At 34.9% G+C, this 26,343-nt stretch overlaps 1 protein-coding gene across 2 annotated transcripts in view; it reads right to left on the bottom strand.

Annotated features, from left to right (window-relative positions):
- SEMA3E (semaphorin 3E) overlaps window positions 1-26,343 on the bottom strand; it is a 292,189-nt gene that overhangs the window by 106,998 nt on the left and 158,848 nt on the right. For both annotated transcript variants that reach the window (XM_025381243.1, XM_025381244.1), the window contains exon 2: window positions 19,802-19,962. In XM_025381243.1, coding sequence (XP_025237028.1) covers window positions 19,802-19,962 — 161 coding nt within the window. The remainder of the gene's footprint in view (window positions 1-19,801; window positions 19,963-26,343) is intronic.

Below are 26,343 nucleotides of genomic sequence, written 5' to 3'. Positions count from 1 at the left end.
TCCCATATTAAACCTAACTGCTCCTCCAACTCAGGCACATCCTGCAGTTTCTTGTGTTTTTACTACTTAACATAGAACCTGCTGTGTGGAGGGCTCTCCGTAACGTTTGCTGCATACAATGATTAAAGGATGAATGACTCTTTAATGTTGACTTATAATGTATCACCCAGTAATACACCATATTGTCTCTTTGATTATTTATTTATTATTTATTTATTTATTTATTTTTTGAAATGGAGTCTGGCTGTGTCACCCAGGCTGGAGTGCAGTGACCTGATCTTGGCTCATTGCAACCTCCGCCTCCTGGGTTCAAGCAATTCTCCTGCCTCAGCCTACTGAGTAGCTGGGACTACAGGTGCCTGCCACCACACCTGGCTAATTTTTTGTATTTTTAGTAGAGATGGGGTTTCACAGTGTTAGCTAGGATGGTCTTGATCTCCTGGCCTCGTGATCTGCCCGCCTCAGCCTCCCAGAGTGATTATTTTTTAAAAACATTGTTTAACTCTACCAATTTCCAACTGGATTTCCAAAAGTTTTCATTGCATTTTAAGTTTATTGTTTTCTTCCTTTATACATTCCTTAAAACTTATGTTTTAAGTTTTTTGATTTATTCTCTGATAAGGAGAATATATCAAACTTTTCTTTTTTACCTGCAATAGTATCTAGCACTTTCCTGAGACCACAAGCAGAAATCAGTATAACTATACTTGTTAACTGGTTCCACAAATTTCTAATTGCAAAACTTAATTTATTTTTCAAAGAGATTTTTTTTCTTTATCACTTTCTTTTCTTTTCTCAGACTCCTTTTGGTCCTCTTTTTGCTTAATCTATAGAATAATTGTACTATGTGCCAGGCACTGTGTTAAGAACTTTATTTTTTTTTCCTTCTTTTGCTTTATCAATTTATGTGCAGAGGTTTGAGTTTGTTATATTACTTAATTCATGATTCCTTTTCATCAACACTCTTAAAGAGTTCCTCTTTTATTTTAGTTAATTATTTATTTCCTTATTCCCACTCCATGTTTTATTTCCATCCCCCCAGGAGGCAACTATTGTATCCTGTTACCAGGTACCTTATTTATTTGTATATATTCTTATAAAGTGTATACTACTGCTTTTTGTGCATATATTTCTAATTTATGTAAATAGTATTGAAGTTAAATCTTATCTCTTTCTTATCTTTTTCACTAAGAACTGGGTTTTTGAGGTCCCTCAATAGTCCTATGCACACATATAGTCTGCTGTTTCTGAGTGTTTTGTAATGTTAAGGTGTGGTTCCCCCACATTTTCTTATCAACTCTCCAAACGATGGATACCCAGATTGCTTCCAAGTCTCTATGACATCAAATAAATTGTTACCTTTTTGTACATGCCCTTTTTGGATCTGTGTAAGAAAATCGTTGGTATATATACATGAGATAAGAATTACTGGGTCTCAGGGCAAGTAAGTATTGCATCTGTGAATGTAGTACCAGACCGCTCTCCAGAATGGCTACATGTCTATATAGGCAATCCATGCCCCTATACCCTCACTTAGCATTATCAAGTTTTCCAATTTTTGTGCCAAGTGCTTTAAATACAATATCTAATTTAATCCTTACCACAGCTTTATCAAAGAGATGCTATTATTTTGGGAGTTTCTTTAAAAAATTCTTATTATCTGTGCAAACCCACATTGCAATAAATCTATGGGTGGAAACAAAGGAATGTGATCCATATGAGTAACTGCAGCAACTGGTCAGTTCCCAAATGCTTTTGTGGCTCAAGAGCTTAAGTCTCCACTTAACATTGTTTATCCCCACATTTGCTGGATCAATCGCTCCCTCACCAGAATGAAAATGCTCAGTCCACCTCCTTTCTTAAGTTCCCTGGGCATTTCAAGGGAGCACCATCTCATGCGACCATATCAATTTCATGGGCTCAGCTGGTCAGGTGATTTATCTTGGAGAGATGTTGGTTCTCACCAAAATACTCTACAGTTTTTACTTAATTGCCTCCATAGAAGTCAGATGATATGGTTAGGCTATGTGTCCCCACCCAAATCTCATCTTGAATGGTAATTCCCATAATCCCCACTTTCCAAGGGAGAAATCAGGTGGAGGTAATTGAATCATGGAGGCAGTTTCCTCCATGCTGTTCTCGTGATACTGAGTGAGTTCTCACAAGATCTGATAGTTTCATAGGGGTCTTTTCCCTCTTAGCTCGGCACTTCTTCTTCCTGCTACCTTGTGAAGAAGGTGCTTCGCTTCCCCTTCACCTTCCAGCATGATTGGAAGTTTCCTGAGGCCTCCCTGGCCATGCTGAACTGTGAGTCAATTAAACCTCTTTCCTTTAAAAATTAGCCAATCTCGGTAGTTCTTTATAGCAGTATGAAAATGGACTAATACCCCAGGCTACCTAAGAATTTGATGAAGGAGTCAAAATAACACAGCCAAGTAGCATGGGCCTCTCAAGACATCATTAACATTTTTACAAACAACCTCTTTCTCCTCAGGATGCTTAAGAATCCTCAGAGACCTTGGTTGAGAAGGATTCAGGTACAGCCTTTTCCAGTCCAGTGTCAATGTTTACTGTTGTTAGACTGTATTAGTAGGCCTATGACAGCAAGACAGACTCTTCTGTCTACAGCAGTTTGTTTGTTCCCTTAAAGTCTCTATTATCTTCTGCCTCCCCTTCCTCTATCCATCACCATCCCAGTTTATGCTCTGTCAGCCTGGAAAGACATTCTGATTATCAAACAAAATATTAGACGTTGCTGATTGGTGGTATTTTTTTATTTAGTGGCAAATTGTAATTATTTTTAGGTTAGGAGCCAACATTTAAAAATTTAAAAATCTTGCATAAAAATCCCTATTTCCGATTTCCCTAGAAAAATATGATGAAATGCAACACTAGGCAAGCATTCCTGTGTGGCAACTTTCCTCCGGAGTTGAAATGGAACAGATATTTTGATTTGTTTCAGACTTTTCTTTTACATGAATGATTCCTACAGGCATTTTAGTTTCCAAAATCTCACGTTTGTTTGAATCCTAAATATCTTCAAGATTCAGCTTTTTTAGGACAGGTGTAGTGGCTCATACCTGTAATCCCAGCACTTTGGGAGGCCGAGGCAGGTGGATCACCTGAGGTCAGGAGTTTGAGACCAGCCTAACCAACATGGTGAAATCCTGTCTCTATAAAAAATACAAAACTAGCAAGGCACGGTGGTGTGCACCTGTAGTCCCAGCTGCTTCAGAGGCTGAGGCAGGAGAATTGCTTGAACCCGGGGGACAAAGTTTGCAGTGAGCCAAGATCCCGCCACTACACTCCAGCCTGGGTGACAGAGTGAGACTCCATCTCAATCAAAAAAAAAAAGAAGGAAAAATAAATAAGACTTACGCTTTTTCTTTTTCTTAAAGCCATGCCTCGTAAAATATCAGGTAAGGCATGTATATCCCACAAGTGAAAGAGGCGTGTCACTTAACTTATACATTATGTAGCCAAATCCAGCTCCTGATACCTGAGTAATATTGGGAATTTATCAAAGTGGTGATAATAGCATTTTATAGTGATAAATGCTATCTGATTTAATTTATTATCATAGAAACAAGCACTCTGTGGTTTGAATTATAGGTATAAAATATTACTTTTATGTTCTTATTCATTGGTGCAATGAGCCCCAAGCAGTATTTTACTAACAATATTCAGCATGAGGTGTTCTTTAATTTTCATAGTGCAGTGTATAAACTTTTAAAGGAAAACACAATTTTGGCATATAAACTTTAAGTGAAAACACAGTTTTGTTTTTGATGTTGCAGCACAAGAAAAGATAAACACAGAAAGAATGGTGATATAAAATAAAACCAACCCTAAAGCAAAAAGCACACACATAAAATCCTAGAATAGATGTTGATGTTGGCAATAAATCCATCAGTGGGTCATGTATGATTTAGGAAAGATATCAGTCAATATCCGGTTCAAGTGCAGCTTTGCATACACCTGAGTGGAGTCACTGACCCCACTATAGGGTGAATTCTAGAAGTGAGGCTGCAGAGTTTATAAACTTGACCTGATCTATTATTTTGGAAAACCATTCTTGAACTCAGGGATAGATTTTAATAAATAACCTCTAAGACCCATTCTAATTTGAGATTCAAATTGATTGGGGAATTATGATTTTATTGTGGAAGTATAAATTATTCAAATAGATATGCTAGAACATGTGCATGTATATATAGACTATGTTTACAAATATATGTATTTTATCATATATAATAAAATATAAATTCATTTAGGATCATCTATCAGGAAAGATTTTCATTACTAATTCCCTTATCAATATAACTAGATTAGATAATACCTCTTCCATAATCCAGAATAATGCATTATGTTTATAACATAACTTACGAGATACAGGCTCTGCTTCTTTTTACAATAGTACCATCCCTTCTTACTCATTTTTCATTATTATGTAAAATGAAGACTTCTTTAAACTTTAGTTTTATCACATATTGCTCTGTATACCCCTAAATAATGGCTTCAAAATGACCATTTCCAGTTAAACACACTGTTTAGGGGTTAATTCTCCACAGCATTTTTATACATCTTTTGACAGCTTTTATTCCAGAATATCTTTTCAAATAGCCTGAAAAGAGAGAAATAGAATCTCCCTCCAGGGCAAATGAAAGATTTGTTTCCTGACCGGGATAGTAAAGATTATATCTTCCTCTAGACAAAGTTTAGACAGTTTTGCTAACAGTCACCTTATAAGATTGGGAGTTTCCTAAGCTTGGGGTCCCTGAGATGTGACACATATCCACTGAGTGCAGTGTCTACCTAGGCTGCCACGCATCACCCCCTGCAGGACTTGAGGGGCAAGGACACTGATGGAAACAAGAAGCTCTTGCTGCCTGCTGTGCCATGAGTAATAGAGTCTTTTGTCTCTGACCCAAGAGTCTAATGTTTTCTGACAACATCTATGAAACTGTGACAGGCTAACCTGTCTTGAGAGCAAGATAAAATCTCAGACCCTTCACAGTTTTTGTCACAAAGATATTATGTGATGGTGAAGACAATAATGGCTTTTCTAGGATTGCCAGAACATGCATTGTTCCTAGCAGCAAAACTAATAATGGCAATTGCTGTAAGAATAACCTATTCTTTCAGGCGCATTTCCCAAAGAGTTTCACAACAAAATCTTTGTTGATATTTTTTCAACAGATAGTATTTCTCGCTCCTTTAATCCCTCATAGTGTTCTTATTTTCTCTATCTAGGACAACAATGATGTGTACTTAATTTTAGCTCTCTTATTAGACTATAAATTACAGAGGGCAAGGCAGTGACTTATTTCTGTCTCACTACCAGTGCCTATCTGGCACAATGTCTTAAGCACAGTCTCTGCTTTTCAACGTCTGTTGATTGGCTTGTATCAGTCAATATGCCTTTTATCACAATCTTGGTAAAGTCAATCTGTCAAAGGAGATTACACTGAAGTTTGAGAGATCAGGTTTGTTGGCATGAAAATGCTGTAACATGTTAAATAAATAAAATAAGTAAAAATTTCCAGTTTAATCAGGAAGGAAATACCACAGGATGTTAGCAATAACCTAGGCTCTTAAAGACTCATAGGATTTCTGAGGAAAGGTAGACGGATGTCGAACAGATCACTCTGAGTAGATGGAAGAGAGACAGAAGATAAGTATGAACACTCTTTAAAGTTCAACACATGGGGACTCTCCAAAGGAGTAGCAGAAATATAGGTTTACTAAAGTTTTATTGTTGTTGTTTTGGTTTGTTTGGTATTTTTAAATAGTTTAATAGGCTCAGAACTGCATCCAAACGTTAACTCAGGTGACAATATATGGCAAAGAAAGACCTCACTGGAAATGGAAAGTTATTTTTTAAAACCATCACATAAAAACATTCTGCCAAGCTAGTAAGGGAAATGATTTTCTTCATTTGTCTTGGCAGTCAGGATGCCTTTTGGTTCTGCTCCAGAGTTTAGCATCAACAAAAACCCATAAAATTAGGCTATTTGTTCTGCACAAAACATTTTTAAAGGCCGTTAAACAACAGCGTGTAATGTGATTTCCAAAATCTCTGTACCAAAAAAGATACAAAAAGCAAAAGGTTAAATACACATCATTTCATCACAATACCCCCACAATATAATTTAATCATTCCACTGCACATTAACAAGCCATTTACTATTCTTGCATATCTCAATGGAGAAAAATAAAATAAAGTATAAATTAAATTACAAGGTAATTTTTTTTCTGGACTCCCTATTGAGTCACATAATTATACCACGATTAAGGATCTAACAGCTTATTGTTACAAGATGTTATGACACTCAGAGATTTAGGAGAGCACAAACAAACTAATGAATATGAAATAATTTTTTAACTGTAAAAATTAGATTATCTTTTTATTTAAAAATAGTAAATAAAACAATCCAGTTAATACAAGTCTATCTTCATAGAATATGTTTTAAGTGACTAAGCCTATATAATTTTATCTTATATTCTCTTCCTATTTCTATTATTCTAATGAAAAGTATTTGCCTATATTTGGGGTTTTCTTTCTGTATTTACATCTATGTACTGCACCAGTGTCCATCAATGTACATCTTAATTATAGATCTCATAAATATTATTAAAAACAAGAAAATATATTTTGAATATAACACATTAAAATAATCTTAATGGTTTATAAATGATAATCTTTAACCTGACACACATTATCTGTCATCATGTTTATGCCTTTATACTTAATTATAATGACTGTCATTCAATTATAATGACTGTCATTTATGCCTTTATACTTAATTATATGCCAGAATTATAATATTTTGAACTATGGACAAAATTTATACTTTAAAAAGCTTATTCTCCTAAGCATTTGAACTAGAAAAATATGATAACTACACACAAACATTTTTAGCCTGATGTATGGTCTTTTGTATGGATAAAATTTATTCAATTGGTATCATTAATGTGAAATGCCATCTGACATTTATGTGCAAATTGTACATAAATGCCTTTCTACTCAATAAAAAATTAAATTCTAAAATACAATAAATTTTTTCACCTTTGATACAATGAAGTTGAATAAATGAGAAAGATATGAATATTTTTATAAACAGAATTATCTAACAGAACTATAATATGTATAGATATCCAAATAAAGTAGTGTAATTTTGACTTTTCTTTTTTTTTTTCTGAGACAGAGTTTTGCTCTTGTTGCCCAGGCTGGAGTGCAATGGCACGATCTCAGCTTACCACAACCTTCACCTCCCAGGTTCAAGTGATTCTCCTGCCTCAGCCTCCCAAGTAGCTGGGATTACAGGCATGCGCCACCATGCCCGGCTAATTTTTTGTATTTTAAGTAGAGACAGGGTTTCTCCATGTTGGCCGGGCTAGTCTTGAACTCCTGACTTCAGGTGATCTGCCCACCTTGGTCTACCAAAGTGCTGGAATTACAGGCGTGAGCCACCACACCGGGCCCAGTTTTAGCTTTAAATTATAGTAGTGAGAATAATTTTAGAAAAACAAGCTGAAATTTAGAAAGATAAAAACTATAGATCAGAGTTTCTAAAACTGAAAGTTTATTACCAAATATGAAATATTCTATGAGTTCTGCCAAAATATGACTTAAATATATAAACATATTCATTTTTTATTTTTTCATGAAATAGGAAAAAAAGAAAATAAATTTTATACATTAAACAAGTATTCATATCTTCCAGAGAATAATTTTGATTTATTTTTTAGGAAGTCTTAGTAATTCTCAAATGTGTACAGATTGCAAGGGGATATTCAGACAGAACATAGACAGGATAATCTGTTACCTGTGATTGAATACTGGAGTCTCCTGGGGTTCTCAACCCTTACTATAAGTAAACAAAAGGTGTACAGTTACATATAATACCAGTCAGTGTTTTCTTCTCTACTACTCTCACCAGCAACTAATTGTTATACTAGTTCATAACCATTACTAGGGTAAAATGCAGGCATGCAAAGGGAATAAGAGCTAAGGAGAAAGAAACACCTCATAACAGAGGCGGAACTAGCAAAACTAATGGCACACTGAAGACCAATATGGAAGTTGATCTCAAAGCAATAACCTGGTTCTCAGTGATGGCTTCTAGTACAGATGTACCTGGTTTTAAATTCTAACTGCCACTTACTGGCTTCATGACTCTATTCTCATTTTCCATCCATTTATTCATCATGCTGGTGTCAAAGTAATCACTAAACTACAATTTTAACTATTTTATGCCCATATTGAGACTCCTGCCTTGCCAGTGACTCCTGCATTGCCTAGAAGATTCCGTTTCAATAGCATTGCAGTCAGTATTCTTCATGAACTAGTCTGTGGTTCCCATCCTTAACTCTTACTGCATACCCTTTTCCCACCCACATGCCCCCAATCCATCTATTTACTTCAGCCCAAAAACATTAGTCATTATTCTACACTCCTCTGAAATTTCTGTCCTTCCTACTCCTACTTTCTATGTTCTCACTCCCAGTCAAAATTCTATTATTCAAAGTCCAATTGAAATTATATCTCCTCCAGGAACCACTACTAAAATACTTTCTTAGCATTTTATTTGAACCTTTATTGTCTATTCAAATTGTGCCACATATGGCATATGTATATCTATCTATCTTGTCTATTATATTATAAATATTTTAGGGTAGGCACTGTTTTATTCATTTTTTGCATACTTCATGTCCCCATATACATTTCTAGAACTTAGTTAAATAACACCTAAAAATACGTAATACTTTTATCCCTCACTTTCTATGGTAGCACATTAGAATCATCTAGCTTCAATAATAACAATGAAAACAGCAAATATTAAGGCAGTGCTTACTATGTTCCAGGCACTGTTCTAGGCACTTAATAACTCACCTAATCTTCTCACAAAAGCTAAGACAAAGATACTGTGGCTATCTGTTCTTACAGTTAAGAGAACTGAGAAACAGAGCTGTGGACTAATTTGCCCGGAATCACTCATCTAATAAGAGGTAGTGTTCAGATGGGAGCCCTAACAATATGGCTATAGAATCTGTGTTCTTTGCTGTTACACCCTGGTTTCTGCTCTCTTCAAAAAGTCCTCTAATATAATTGAATTAAAATAATTTAAAATAAAATAAAAACTAAAAATTAACACGTTAGCTTTAATTGTTAAACACAAACAATAAGGAAACACAAACAAATATACTAGATCTAGTGCTTCTTTTTGTAAATATAAATAAATATGATGAATATGAATAACTAAAAAAGCTTTTCTCATAGAAAAGAGAAAGTGGCAGAGAAATGCTTTCAACAATTTTAGGTGCAATGTGGAAAACCTTACCATGCGTAATATCCAGAGGAATTTTATTTTTGGTTAACACTAATTTTAGCTGACTAAACAATATTATCACAACCACTATTTCAAAATACCATTACAGGCTGGGTGCAGTGGCTCACACCTATAATCCTAGCACTTTAAGAGCCCTAGGCAGGTGGATTACCTCAGGTCAGGAGTTCGAGACCAGCCTGGCCAACATGGTGAACTGTTTCCACCAAAAATATAAAACAAAATTAGCTGGGCGTAGTGGCACATACTTGTAATCCCAACTACTTGGGGACTGAGGCAAGAGAATCGATTGAACCCTAGAGGCGGAGGATGCAGTGAGCTGAGATCATGCCACTGCACTCCAGCCTGAGTGACAGAGTGAGACTCTGTCTAAAATAAATAAATAAAATGCTAGTACATAGTATTAAAATGTTTTAAAGTCACAGGGAATGTTTTTTTCCATACTTTTTTTTTTCAAATAATTGTTTGAATTACAGATAACAGAATAGTTGTGTAAATAGTGGGTTGACTGTAACAAAACACCAAGATATTTTGTAGTTATTACTTTTGTTTTTGGAATTCCCTAAATGTATTTTTGATACAGCTAAAATATTCAATTACCATGAATTGCTTTTTTAGCTATTTAAAACTTAACAATTTTACTTAATCTATTTAAATCTTCTTAGACTTAGGTTCAATTAAATTATACCAGCAACTGAAGTTTAAATAACTATGCATTATGTAGAAATAAAATGTAATGCTGCTGAATGAAAGCTCCTAACCAGAAAATCTAGTCATAACATAATAAAATGTCGTTATCTCTTCTGGTCGCATCTTGAAATTACAAGAGTTATAAATAAATTGCAGGGAATGGGTATGAGAAGAAACATATACATTTATTTTCAAATTATCTATGAATAGATTGGATGTTCTTCCTCAATACAGAACTATTATTTAACAATTGAGTAGCAAGTGAAAGAAAACTTAATGAGGACTCTTTAATAAAAAAAGAAAAAAAAAAAGAAAGGCAATTTAAACATGAATAGCCATGAATGCCAATAGTTAGAACCCTATCCCAATTTAGAGACTTTGAAGCTTATAAACACTTTTTTTTTTTTTTTTTAAGAAACAAATGCAGATGTGGGTTGAATCTACGGTCAATCAAGTGACAAAAGTCTACGAGGATGTTCTGTTTTTCCCTTTCCAAGTATTCTAACTATACAAGGTCCTGATATTGTCACATTATGATCAGAAAGTCTCAGATGCTTTAATTTTTTACTTAGATAATAGTTTTCTTTATTTCAGCCAAAGGTCTTTTTGTACTAAAGGACACTAGAGAAAGAAAATTAAATAAATAATACATACAAACAACAACAAAAACACATTTTTTTCAATTTCTTAGAATGTTAAATCAGAATTTGATTGAAACCAGAATTCTCATCTAAGAAGTCTTACATTATCTGGGGATTTTAGAGAGTTTTAGATAGAGTAAAATGCAAAAGCTATTCTCTTTGAGGAGGTGGGAGATGCTCACATTAGATAATGCAAATGGAGTTACGAAATTGGAAGTTTTAGAGTGAAGAGTACGCTTTAGCATCAGCACTGAGTTTTGCAGTTTGTAGTGAGGGTTTAGGGTCTTTAATGAATGTTACATAGGTACAACAGGCAGAAATTCATTGGGAAACAGTATTATCCCATGGTCTCGGAAATGCAGTGAGTTAAATAAGTTAGAAAGCAAAGCCATTATCTAAAAACACTAATACAGTACAATAAGTTTATTAAATTACAGATTCTTATCTATTTCAAAATTGTATGGAAAAATTATCCTTATAAGTGTGTATATTCATATAAGTTCTGGTTATTACTTAGAAAATAATTATTTAGTACCACATATAGGACCGGTATTTCCAGGACCAGCAAGGATGCTTAATATCCCAGCGTTTCACAATCCTCATGCACATTACAATCACCTGGGAGAGTTTCAGAAAGTACCACTATTTAGTCCTCACATCAGTTTAGAGGTAGAGCCAAGACACAAATATTATTTACACAATCCTCAGGTGTTTATTAACGTGCAGCCAAGGTTGCAATTACCGCCACACTGTGAAACAGGATTCTTATCCTGTTTGCCAGAGCATAAGTGGGTAGGTGGTGGATAGGTGGCTTGGGATATAAGGGTAAGTAGCAGGCAGACAAAATTAACCTAAATGAAATTCAGCAATACCTAGTCTGAAAGTGGTTGTGATAATAAGTACAATAAAATTTGCAAGAGGCCGGGTGCAGTAGCTCACGTCTATAATCCCAGCACTTTGGGAGGCCGAAGCGGATGGATCATGTGGTCAGGAGATCGAGACCATCCTGGCTAACACAGTGAAACCCCCTCTCTACTAAAAATACAAAAAATTAGCCTGGCGTGGTGGTGGGCGCCTGTAGTCCCAGCTACTCGGGGGAGGTTGAGGCAGGAGAATGGCCTGAACTCGGGAGGCGGAGCTTGCAGTGAGCTGAGATCGTGCCACTGCACTCCAGCCTGGGCGACAGAGTGAGACTCCGTCTCAAAAAAAAAAAAAAAAAAAAAATTACAAGAAAGCAGACAGTGAAGAGAACAGATTTATTGATGGAAGATGTAAGGATTAGCAACGGACACACTTTCATTCTTTCATTACATCTTGAAAGATGAACATAACACAGTGCCTACTCTTAAGGACCCATCTTATAAGTAAACTGACAGCTGAACAGCCAAAGCTAATACAATATGGGAATCAAAATCAGACCTTAGAATAAGGAAGGGCAAGGAGAACCTTCTCCAAATCTAGGGTAGAAGAGAAAGAAAATAGATTTTAAAAAATTGGATATGTTTGAAGGTTATCCCAGGAAACGGGAGCTGTAAGAATACAGAGGTACGAAAAAGAGCAAATAGAAATGGTCTGACTAGCAATGTGTTATTGGTGGACAAGTGGAGATTAGGCTTGTCCTAAGAAGGTAGATGAGAGTAAATCATGAAGAACTATATTTGCTCAGCCGATAAATGTATATTTATATTTATATAAATTTATATAAATTATATAAATATAATTTATATATTTATATCTATATCAAAAAAATTAGAATGCTTTCTAAAGTGAAAATTATGGAGCAGGAGTTGTTAACTGGGGCCTGAAAAAAGAATTCAGGGAACGCACCACCTCAGAAATCAGAAAAAAAAAAAGTCATTATGCATTAGCCTTTAAGTTCTAACTGCAATTTAGCATTTCCGTCAGATAATATCATATAAATGTAGAAAGCAAACTATAGTAGTATTAGCAGTATCTGTGGTTTCATTACCAAGAGAAAATACATTTCAATGCTACTTTAGAGTTGCTGCAGTTATCTCAAAATATCATTAACACTCATCATTAATTGGAAATGCGGGTGCTTATAAGTAAGACCTGTTGCTAGGTTTTATTACTAAATATGTTAATAAAGAAGGTACATGTCATCATATCATAAATTGCTATTTTAATGTCATAATAGTTGTATTTAAAAATATAGTTTTGCCCACTTGATTTTAATATTTTGCTTCGTAATTCTACATATTTACTTTACACATTTGAGGGTCCTTAGGTTTTGCCAGACTGTCAAATGAATCCATGTCTCACAAGGAAATTAAGCACCCCTATACAAACTACATTTGTTGTTGATTTTGTAGAAAGAAAAAGAAGAAATAATACTGTAGAAAAGACAGAAAATAACCAGCCCTTAAGAAAGGTCAACAAGCTGGAACCCAGAGCATGGGTTTAAGGAGTGACATTTCATAAAAGGGAGTACTGCCAATATAACAAGGAAGGGGGTGGAAAACATCATGCGGAAACAGTAGATTTGGTGATGGGAGGGTGAGGATCAACACGTTCAATGGTTTCCATTTTGTAAATGAAGTTAAAATTGAAGGTTATTTATCTTCCCTGAAGAGATCATCAGGACTAATCCATCATGACATACCCCCGTTGAGCATAGTCACCATGGGAAGTATTGACCCGACCCACTTCCAGGTCAACAATGAATACTTGGACTCATACATCACATAGCTCTGTACCACCCCCAATCTGACCCCACCTTTCTGAGGCCTCAAACCCTTCTGTGAAGTCCTTTGGAATGTCATTGACAAAATCCCTGCGACTTCAGTCTTTCTCCCTCCATGTTCCTTTACCTTCTTGCTCTGGTTAAAATCAGCTTGTCCCCTGAGAATACTGTTTCTCTACCAGATATGGTGGTGGCTTTTTTACTCTAAACCCACATATGAGGAAAATATTTTCACTGATCACTCTCCCCTTCTCCTCACTATTTTTTTCCCCTCTAAATTCACCTACTCAATAAAGGTTTAAAATAATAAAACCCTAGCTGCTTTAAAGTTCACGTGGTCACAACCATACCACCTGCTACCTTCCTCCTTGTGGTCATCTACCATCATCCATTGCTACTTTCTCCTCATTAATTGAATATTTTTTCAACTAGCTTACTATCCTTCTCTTCACAAAGATGATTCATCAACCACCGCACTTGCAAGTCAATGCCTGTCCACCTGTTTCAATGACCTGGTCCTTCAAATCAGCCTGAGGCACATGCTCTGATGTTACTTCACCAGCTCTGCAGTGTAACTAGTCAGAACTGGTCATTGAGGCTTGAAATATGGATAGTGGGAATTTAATTTTGTTATATTCTTAAATATCACCTCCCTAGAAAACATTTTTTTGACCACCCTACTCTCCTCACCAACCTCTACTGTCTTACTTCCACTAAGTTGTTTTATTTTCTTTATAGCATGTATCATACCTGGAGTTATATTATAATATTATTTCATTTTTTCCAGTGTATTTCCTAATTTTATATGCAATGTATTCTGACATAATTCTAGGGTTATTAAAGTTATGATCAAATAAAGCTAAAAATACTTTAAAATAATATTATAGTTGCTAAAATAGAGAAGTATTGGTGCAGAGATAAATAAATGAATCAAGGGAAGAGTGTTGAGGAATGTGGGAGTCATACAGAACAACAGAGTAAGTGTGAGAGAGTGTGTGAGTTCATTGGGAATTCATGCACTGATGGAACTTTGTATAACCACATTGGAAAGCTATTTGGCACTATCTTGACATTAACATATTCTATCATTGGCAACTCTACTCCTGAATATATATGCCCTGGATCCTTTCCCATATGCATGCATCAGGAGAAGTTTGCTAAAATGATCATAGTAGCATTGATAAAATGAAATATAGGAAACCACCCAAATGTCCTTTGACATGGAATGGATAAATAAGTTGTGTTATATTCATATGATGGAACATATTACACAAAATACAGAGTAAATAATAAGATCTTATACATACTGCTGTGTGCCAAGCACTGCTATTGGTACTTTACATAAATTAATTCATAATTAATTTTTATCTTCAAAGAGGAATAATATTTATCCTTTTACAAATAAAGAAATAGGTACACAAAGACATTTAGGAACTTGTCCAATATCATACATGCATAGCCAGGACTTAAACACCAAAATCCCCATTGAGTGCTCCCAATTCACTGTTCTACTTCTACAGCAAATAAGGCATGGGTACAGGTGACATAATTAAATATAAGAAATAACATTAAATAAAAGAAAAGAAAACAAAAGGCAATCCCAGAAGAATGCAACACACCAATGTATATGATTTTTACATAGCTCAAAAGTAGTGACACTAAATAATATACTGTGTAGGAAAACAGTATATAGAGAATATATACTGTATGGCAAAATATATAATAAAATGATTTCTAAAAATGAAAATGAGAAAGGGTAGTGGGTAGTAATTGCACCTGGGCAGCAGGTTGGATGTGGGGAGAAACGGGGAGAAGATTAAGGTAGCCACCCCTGCAATGGGATTGGTGATATTTTCATTCAGATGTTGGGAGCTGGGTTCACAAGTATTTACTTTATTATATTTTCTAATGAATGTATGTTATGTATATCCCTTTCTGTATGAAATATTATGTTTTAAAAGATAATAAAGAAATATACAAGAAGTGAGAAAGTGAAAAAATAAAAGGCTTTGGCTACATTTTCAAAGTGTTTGATTTGAAGGAAAGAAGGAAAGATGTATCACTGAGTAGATCTGTGGTTAACGGGGGACATGTGTGGGTGTCTTTTTTTTTTTTTTAAGAGAGTGTCTCACTATGCTGCCCAGGCTGATCTTAAACTCCTGGGCTCAAGCAATCCTCCTGCCTCAGCCTTCAGAGTAGCTGGGACTACAGGCATGCATCATATATGTATCTTCATTTGGAGGGTCTGAGTCTTGTAGATAGGTAGGCTAAATTAAATGTGGAGACTTTTCCTGATTATCATGACTGTGGGGAGGGTGCTACTGGCATTTTGTGGGTACAAGCCAGCTAAACATCCTGCAATGAACATGGCACTCCCATCCTTAACTATGAATTATCCAAGATGTCAGCAGTACCAAGGTTGAGAAGCTCAGAGATAGAGAAAGCAAAGCGGGAGAGATTTAAAAAATATAGTTTATCGGGAAAACAATTGAGAGAGTAAGGTCCAGACAAGATAGGAGGAGAGCTGGGCCCTAAAGCAGACACATTACATTTTTAGAGCCTGGTGAGCACCGAAGAACTGACCGTTTTCTTAAGCTCACTCTTTTAAGCAGAATGTCATAAAGTAGACCTTACTCCTACTCTGCTGCTACTAAAAACAGCCTCAGAGGGCATACTGAGAGTTTTATTGCTGATCATTCTGAAGAAGCAGAAAGAACAAATACAAAATAAGATATGCAGGTGGGGCCGATGTTACATCAGAGCTAATGAAGCATAAGAAGCCTCAGGACTCCTTCCTGGCACCTGCCCAGACTGTAGACCTGAAAGGAGCCTTTGCAATTTTGAAAATTTTTAAGTTTGAGTTAATTATAGTACTTAAAATCACCCCCCTGCAGTTGTATACATTTTGGGCTCCGCAAAATAAGGATTTACCCTGGAGTTTGGGGTACTCAAATAGGTTTTATAGCTACTTTCCTTGACATCCTGGCTAGATGGCACCCTGAAGCTCAATGACCACATACCACTCTATTTAGTTCCCTAAGATGCAGTTCATAAAGCCTCATCACCCTCCGGGTCTCCTACCCTTATATAGTTTTCACAGGTCATTTCCTCCATGAAAGCCCAGCTTCCTAGTATTAAAGTGCCGAGGGTATAATTAGGCCAAAACAATACATGAGAGTGAGTAGGCGATTCAATTTCCCCTGCTCTGAAGGGGATTCACATTACAATGAGAAGCTGCTATCTCTTGGTCTTATGGTCCACATAGGAAACAACAGCTCAGGAAAATTGTCATTAAATTTTGTGCACATGAGTCACCTATTTGTTATAAATGTAGATTCCAGGGAACCACTCCATGATAGTCACATAATATTTTGGTCCAAGGAAGATAATTTAAGAACTACTTCCTCAATGCAAATGTTGTTAATTTTCTGAAATGACAGATCTTTTATAGGTTCTTCTAATATTCACATATTAATGTTAATATAGGGATCGATCTATGACAGCCTTATTTATGATCCCTAGGTTAGATACTCCTCCACAGAAAATCAGAGTAAGTAGATTATATCAGAGAGAGAGAGAAGAAAAAGAAAGAGATAATGGCAGAGGCAGTTAGGATTAAAGTTGGAAAGAGATCAACCAAGAAGTGAGAGAAAAACCCATTGAATTTGACAGGCAGGAGGTCGTGTGTGTGTGTGTGTGTGTGTGTGTGTGTATTCATATTTTTTATATATGGAGAGAGAGGAAGAGTGAAAGAGAGCAATTGGTATACATATGTTTGAAGTCAAAAGAGAACTACGGAGAAAATAAAGACATTAGAAAGAAAGGAAAGATAGGGTGAAATGCAATATTTGCTTCTACTTTAACCTGAATCACTAAAACGATAGAAAAAGGATTAAAAAGATATAATCCAAAAAGGACAAATAAAACTGGAGTGTAGATGCCAAAGAAATATCAGCAACATTTTAAAAACTCTAAAACATATGGGCAAGTGTTGGCACTTTGCACGCTAGGAAAAGCGGAAATCTAACTGCCTGCAAGGTGACAGGAGCCAATATGCAAGCTGATTCATAAAAAAGACTCCAGAAATTCTCAGAAATTAGAAGCCTAGAGTGAGAAGAGGGGTGGGTGTGGATGATGTCAGGAGAAGTGTTTCAAAGTATGCATAATAAGCAGTAACGCCAGACAATAAAGGGGGAACAATCTGACTTAGAGGAGTCCCAGAAGAAAGTCAAGAGGAGAATGAAGAGAAGAAAAGATGTAACAGAAATAATGAGCATTCTCTAGAGCCAAAGGTCATGGGGTCCCTGGTAGAAAGGTCCATTGTGTCTCAGTGCAACAGGTGTAAAAAGAGAGATGCAAGAGAAATAGGAGAAGCTTTTAAAACACAGAGATTAAAGAAGGGATTCTAAATGCATGAATGAGAGACAGGTTACATCCAAAACTTTGAAATTAGAAAGAATCGGACTTCTCAGCGGCTATACTAGAAGTTTAGAAACAATGGATTGATATCCTCAAAATTCTGAAGCAAGTGATTTTCAACCTAGAATTTTATATCCATCTATCAATAATGTGTGAAATTGGAATAATACAATTTTCAAACATACAAGACTCAACACTGGACTCTGTATCCTTCTTCCAGAAGCTAGGAAAGGATGTGCTTCCACAGTATGGCAGACTATAGGTGGGGGGCCAGAGAAACTGAAGTTCTATACAAGTCAGGGGCTGAGAGGATGCTCCAGGTAATGGTGAAGCTAAGCTCCAGCTGGGCAAGTGGAGCATGGAGGATACCTTCAATTAAAAAATGGAAACAATGTGAACTGATGAAAACTGGTAAGTTTTACTACATTGAGAGGAGTATAAAAACTTTTGTAGAGAGATTTGTGGAGCCCAAAAATTAGTGAAACTAATATAAAAATCTTATCAAATGGAAAAAAAATGGGATAATGTTAAATTTCAAGAGAAACAAGAAAATTGCAGAAAGAAGTAAAGGAAAGAAGGAAGGAAACAAGGGCAGAAAAAAGGGAGGGAAAAATGTGACAAACTTCCCACATGTGGCTCAGTGGTGAATACTATCTTCCTAATCATAATAAGGTAAAGACACTGGTATTTAACCAAAAATTGTGGTATAATTATTTTGGGAAGATAGAGGGCAAGTGATTGGAGGGTTGCTGATGAAGTATAGTACACAGATATTTTAACTGTGGTATTGCAAGAGAAGGATGCTAAAATCCTCATCTTCCTTAAAGATGTATTTCTTAACAGATATTGCCTAAAATGAAACATATCAATAAACAGTACACAAAAGTTATTTTGAAATATGTAGAGAAGAACCAGAAGAAACAACAAAAGGTTTAAAATTATTACCTCTAGGGATAGGGAACTGGCAGAAACCAAGGAATGATGCTTTATGTCATAATTTTTTAAATGACTTTAGAAAATATGGACATGGCTCATAAACATAAAAATAAATCAATTATAAAGAAAATGTATTACATAATACATGCACTTATGCCAAAAATACTATGTTCTAAATATTTATGTTTTGTGTAAGATTTATATGGGTCTAGGAAAATTTGGCTTAATTATTTGTATAATTATAGACTCTAATTACAGATTAGTTTTCTCTTTTTCCAAAAGATGTTGGTACTTTCTTGTTCTAAATTTATAAATGACTTCACCATGTTAAAGGAGCATCCACCTGAAGTAGTGATATTACCAGCAGTACTATATGAGGTAGTTAAATCGAGGCCCCATATTCACATTTCTTCAAGCTTGCGCTTTGGAATAGTAAAGCCCAGAGGAACTGGTGGTGATTCATCATGCTCCAAACCCAGGTCTCAGGACAGTGGGTGTGGTGACAAGGTCCACCACGCAAGAGGAATGTCAAATGCGCCAGGCAAGAGTGTCTGGAAATCCAGGTATCAGTGTTGTACTAGAAAAGTTCATACAACATGATTTAGAAATCATTTCCTCAAAATGATTTTAGTTTTAACTAATATTTTATTTAAAAAGTAATCACTCAAAATTTTAAAGTGGTCAATACAATTAAAAAAAAGACAAGGACCTGTAATCCCAGCACTTTGGGAGGCCGAGACGGGCGGATCACGAGGTCAGGAGATCGAGACCATCCTGGCTAACCCGGTGAAACCCCGTCTCTACTAAAAAATACAAAAAACTAGCCGGGCGAGGTGGCGGGCGCCTGTAGTCCCAGCTACTCGGGAGGCTGAGGCAGGAGAATGGCCTAAACCCGGGAGGCGGAGCTTGCAGTGAGCGGAGAGCCAGCCACTGCACTCCAGCCTGGGCGGCAGAGCGAGACTCCGTCTCAAAAAAAAAAAAAAAAAAAAAAGACAAGGAACATTCTTGGAATTTCCCCCCTTTTCTTTCTCTACTGAAATGCAGTTTGGATATTTCTATACCTCTTTATAGCCGTCACTGATTCTCTCCAAGCTGAGGGAATATACAAGGTCCCTGCCTCCCACGAAGAGCCGCTCTTGATATTCATCCAGCAGCATTGTATGGAGATCAAGAAATCCAAATGGGCTGTGAAATACTGATGTTCTGTTCAGATTCAAGAGCTCTGAAATGCAAAATGATATGTACACTAAGCACATGAGAAAATGTAAATACCTTTATAACCCTTTTCTCATAGCTCTGTTTTCATCCCTGTTGGAACCAAGTCATTAACATGCATTTTATCATAAATATGCTGGCAACAAATTTTAATGTGCACAAGGTAAAATATTTCATAAATTTATGAATCTAAAAACTTCATCAATTTAATAAGTAAGAAAAATATTCTATATTTTTAAACCCAGAAAAATAGTCATCCTTCACAATCTTTAACATAAAGTGCTGGTGAAAGTCATTTTACAGCTCCTCTAATGTATAATGGTTACAAATCTACATTAAACCCACCAGAGTGTGTTTATTGAATTTCAGATAAACGCCACTCAGAAAAATAATGTTTCTACTCCTAATTGGTTTTGATAGTCACATCCAAAATCAAATTTTCCCAGTCTGCAAACTATCAGCATCATTAATACAATGAGGCATTAATGTGGTAACAGTTACAGTAGGGATCACTGATAAAACTGGGGAAAATATATTTTCAATCACTGCAATTTTTGCTAATACTCTTGCATTCGTGCTTATGTCAGAAATTTTGAGCTGTGTGTTTTACCTATATACATTTAATTGTAAGAAGTCATAATCTGGCAAACCTCTCGTGTGTGCATTTGTTTGTTAAAGGTATTTAATTGCATATGGCAGTTCAGTGCTTAAGGTTGGTAAAATGATAGATGAGAGCCTTTGGTGATGAGAGAGGATAAAAACCCCAAGTCTAGACTCTGCATGCTGAAGAATTCCTGAAGAGGCCCTTTGGCAAATGTTGACAAATTAGAAGATAACTTTTTTTCCAAAGATCAATGCCTAATGCATCTAACAGATAATGTGAATTCTTGGTGACTAGGACACTAAAATCTAAACAAATGATACTATGAAGTAGGACAAATCTATAGCACTGTGCCCACTCTTACACTTTCTGTTTCTGAGAAAGAAGAGATGAAGTATATACCTCTGTATTAATAATATATTCCTTATGTATATCTCTACCCTCAAACTGTTGATGCCCAAAACTTTATGGAGTAGAGTTAACTTTAAATCTGTAGTTTAAAATGAACAATACTGCTAAAAGTATCTTTTCCTCTGTATTAATAATATATTTCTTATCTATATCTCTACCCTCAAACTTTGATGCTCCAAACTTTGTGGAGTAGAGTTAAATTTAAATCTTTAGTTTGAAATGAACAATACTGCTAAAATCAATATATCCCTTATAAAGGTAAAACTTTTTCTTATTGAGTTATCTTTGAGATATTGAGTCTTTTGCCTATTCACCTAAATAAATAATCTGAGAATAAGTTTTGAGGGTGGGAAAAAAGGAATAATAGGTATAACACATAAGAGGTTTGCCAGATTCTGATATTTTAAAATTAAATATGTATAGGTAAAACATACAGCTTGAAACTTCTGATATAGGCATGAAAGCAAGGGTATTAGCAAAAATTTCAATGGTAGAAAATCCATTCCCTATTATTCCTTCTTTTCCCACCCTCACAACTTACTTGGGAAGGAAAATAAAATTGTTTGAAAAATTAGAGGTTCTTAAATCCTGGAAGACAATTTTTTTCCGTTTAATAATTTTGTCCAAATAGAATCATACTGCTTTCCTTTACATACAGCAAGAGAAGCACAGGTTGGAATCCACTGGCATAACAAAAATATAGCTCAAAATGGTCTGCTATCATTATACTTTGTCTTTATATATAAGCATTTATTTTTATATCAGGGCTGCTAAGTGGATTTTTAGAAAAGTTTCCCCAGTTATTCCAATAGTTGGCAACACTTTTCAGTTTTAATGCACAGTGAAATAATCTGAATGGGTACAACTGATGAAAGGATGGTTACACACTAGCTTGAATAGGTTCCTAGGCTGCAGAGCTACCCAGAACACTCAGGTGTAGAGCTTAGGGGACTAAGCTGGGAAATAAGACAAAGTCATGAGAGGATTCAATTAGGAGGGATTTTAGGAAGAGGCAGCACAGTCAGTAAAGGAGGCACTCCATGAGTGACTCCATCTAGGGATGACCTTGCCTGCTGCCCAATGAGGTGATTAGTACCTCATTACCCCTGCATGCACATGGCAAGATAGACACCAACTTCTACTTGCTTTTACCACTTACCAATTTGCCTACTTGCTAAGTATATTACAGTTCTAACAGTCTAAAAGTAGTAGTTCTTATTTCTTTGTAAATAATAGTGGAAACTAATTATTGAATCATCAATCTTATTTTATTCTGATGTATCACCTTTTGTAACCTATTCTTCCTCTCGATGGCCAAATCTATCCTATGAGATCACAAAAATGTCCATGTTTTTGTGGATATGTACTTTGGAGAAAGCAAAGGGAAAGAACCGAAGTGTGCATACAACAAATGCAAATTTTGTGAATCTTTGTTTTTAATGATCTGTACATTTACATATATATATTTTGTCTTTTACAAAACAGTAAACAACTACTGTATAACAGTTTAAATTACCAGTGTATTTTATTTTACTGGAGAAACCTAGGTGCCCAGAAGTTTAATGACTATCTTATGGTCATACACTATTACAATAAAAATCACTCAATTTACCTCTAAAAACATGAGAATTAAAGTATAACAGATGTGTATATTATAACCAAAGGTCTTTGTAGACTGAGAATCTAGAAGGCCAGGTTTTAGTCTTGGCTTTGACAATAATTGCGTAGGTAAACTTGAACAACCTCTTAAGCTCTTTAGACTGGATTCTTCACCTGTTAATCACCCCTCCACCTTTAAAATTCTTAATTCTTTGACTAAATTGCATTTCTAAAATGAAGCTGATGAAAGAGTGCAAAAAAAGAAAGAAGCAAATCGACACTTAGATGTTTTATGGAGTCATTTAAAGTACAGTGCTGAGCTTGTATTTTTGTTTTTCACACTTTTAGAAGCTTATCAAAGGGAAGGAGCGGTGAACAGCAAGTCTAACTATCAGATGTCTCATGTTTACGTTTGCCTAAAGTGAAGTAGCTAGAAAATTCATTTACAACTTTTTCTCTGACCCTAATGTTTATAGGGTCAGTGAAAAAACTATGTAATAAGGAATTTTGGAGATTACTTTTCCTGATTCATTCATATTGCCTCAGAGAAAATTGTTGCCAAAATATGTTTGGATACATAAAACTGAATATCCTTACATACCATAGGTAATAAATTGAGAAATATCATTTTATTTATGAAGATACTTCTTAGAATAATTTCTAAGATCATTTTTTAAATTTATAAAACCTAATGAACAGGCTGTAGTTTTCTTTAAACATTTCATAATATAAGAAAAGAAAAAATGCATTGAATGCTTCGACTTCTCTCTACCCTGACCAACACCATACAACAAAACAGTGACAACAATTGAATTCCTAAGACATTAAGACTTGTCAGTAGATAGACGTTACTTTAAAATCATAGCACTAACTAGAGTTTATGAATGCCATGGTTTATATTTTTCTTGTCCACTTTCACTGGCATAAATCCTGTCTTGATCTTTAATTTTCTCTTAAGGCCTAGACTGATTTTCTCAAGTGGTTACAATTTTGTAATATCCTTGACTTTAAGTTAAGAAAGGTTAGAAGTATTCATTATATATGAATGTTTGTGCTTTAGACATATATCTGTAATAATGGACACAGAGCCATTCTAAAATAGAAACTATTTTTGAAAAGAATGTGAATGTTTGTTATATATTTACTATTATTTATTCCATGTTAACTCGATTTTTCTACTTTATTTGATTAATTTGCCTCTTTCCAAAAAGGATCTGAGATGACTTATACAAATATATCCAATCAAATAAACAAATATATTTCTAGGGGAGTGAGGGTAAGAGAAAAACAGTAAGATGAGTGGGTTGTAATAAATTTAACTGGAAGTCATCCTCTAATATCTAATACATCGTTAAAATGAATCCCAAATTTGGCCTCAGGCTTCCCAAAATCCAAAGTAGAGGAAGTCATTGTAATACAAGGAAAAAAAAAACTATCAAATGCTTAGGAGCATTATCTAGTATTAAGAACTAAGAGAAATTTCTTCTAAGGTTGTAATAGGTAAACTGAAAAATACTGTGGTGGACATTCAACATCACTAAGAATTAAGGTGTCAAGTTCCATACCTGTGCTTATAATTACATCCCGTAATGAAAGACAACTAAACTAACATCAAAATTCACTCCACCAAAAGTCACTTTATGGCCTTGGGTAGCCACATTATTTGGAATATTAATGATTGCAATGAACAGAGATTAAATTAAGGTAATGTAAATGTGAGGACAGAAATCCTGGCCTCATGGTAATCAGAAAACAAAAAGAAGCCAAGGTAGTTTATCTCTTAGGAGACGCTGCATCTTTGCTTCTTGCTTCTTGCTTCTCTTAATGCCACCGCTTCACTGTACTGATTCTAAAGGGCTTATTCATTAGTTTGTTCATGACCACAGATAATATATCCTATTGTTTTGTTTATAATGCTCTCTTTACAAATAAAGCATACTTCAATTTCTATGAATTTCATACGAATGAGATAGATGAAAGTCTGCTCATTCCAAAATAAATTGGAAATAGAAGCGTTCTTCTCTATTCAGATATGAAATTTATTCTCCAGTCATGTGACTTTCACAATCCAGTTATTATGAGGAAAAATGACTTAATAGGTTATTATATATAACCTATATGTAATATATATTTATTATATATATAAGATATAACCTTCCAGCTCCCACATCACCACAATGTGACAATGGCTCCTGCACTTCGCAATTCAAATTCTCAAGGGAAATAATGAAATTGTGTCAGCTAGTGTTCATAATTCATGGGTTACTGGCTTCCTCTAGATTGGATGTGTTGTGAACAATTATCCATCTGTGGTTAAAATGTGGGAGCCACATGGCAAAATGTGTAGTTTCTATAATTAATGTGTATGGGGTCAGAGCAGTCAACATGAAGCATGTCTCAATTCCATAGCAAACTTAGCCAGTCTGTCTTTATTCATGAACAAATTTATAATACCATAAATTTGTTGCAATCTGTATTTCTGCTAGACTAAATAAGTTGGCCTGCTGTTGATAGCTTTTCATGATTATATAATCATGTTTAGGTGTTCATGATGGTTAGATGTTCAATCATATATAGATGTTTATGACTATATAATTATATTGCATGTTGGAGAGTATCTGCCAAATATCAAAATTTGAGTTTTCATTAATTGATCTGAAGTCATTTTTCCTGATAATAACTGGATTGTGAAAGTCACTCACATGACTGGAGAATAAATTTCATATCTGAATAGAGAAGAATGCTTCTATTTCCAATTTATTTTAGAATGAGCAGACTTTCATCTATCTCATTCATATGAAATTCATAGAAATTGAAGTATGCTTTATTTGTAAAGAGAGCATTATAAACATAAAACAATTAATGAGATCAAAGCAGTAAAGTTTGATAAATCATGGAATTCTGAAGTTTAAGAAAAAAGCAGAAACATAATTATTAGGGGAAATCTGGGGAAGAAAATATACATATAGCACAAATGGAAACAAATTGTTTTTAATACAGTCCTTTAATATGTTTAAAAAAACTATTTTAAAGAAAGAAGAAAAAATATCACCTCTGTTCTGTAAATAGCACATTATCAAAGAGGACACAAAAAGTGAATTTGCATAAAAAGAATTCAACTTCATTAAATGTTCAAAGGAATGAGGATGAAAATGTCATTTTAGTGGTATTTTAAAAAATTACAATAACTAGTGAAAATGAGAATTCAGGCTCTTCTAGAGATCTATGTAAAATTTCTATATTACACAAATTTTCTCCAGTGAACATGTGTTACTTTACCCAAAATGAAATTATATAAGTAAAAGGGGAAGACGTATGAGATGTCTCCTTTTTTATGCAACCAAATTTCCTCCTATATCTGGGTACTGATCCTCCCCACCCTAACTCTCAAGGTGATAATAACAGTTAATAAATATTTATTGATCAGTTATATAGTATGTATTATCTAAGGGCTAGACATTTTTATGTCATGTAATCATTGTGACACCTCCTCAGAAACACTATTCTCCCCATTTTTTGCATGCAAAAAGAGAATTTATTAGAGATTCAGTACAGAGTTAAGGTTATTTTGGTCAGTGTTGGTGACAAAATTTGAACAACAGAAGTTGACTGGAGAGCTTTGTTACAATGCACATGAGATTTCTAAATATTATTTTAAAAATACCCTAGCAATTCAAAGTCTAGTCTATTAAGAGATTATAATGCATCAGAAATGAATGCATTTTTTGCAGAGCCTGATATAAATAATACGATAGAAGGTTTTTTAAATATTTAATA

The sequence above is a fragment of the Theropithecus gelada genome, chromosome 3 (genome assembly GCF_003255815.1).
Source record: "Theropithecus gelada isolate Dixy chromosome 3, Tgel_1.0, whole genome shotgun sequence".
NCBI classification, from domain to species: Eukaryota; Metazoa; Chordata; class Mammalia; order Primates; family Cercopithecidae; genus Theropithecus; species Theropithecus gelada.
This window is presented reverse-complemented; position numbering and strand designations above follow the sequence as displayed.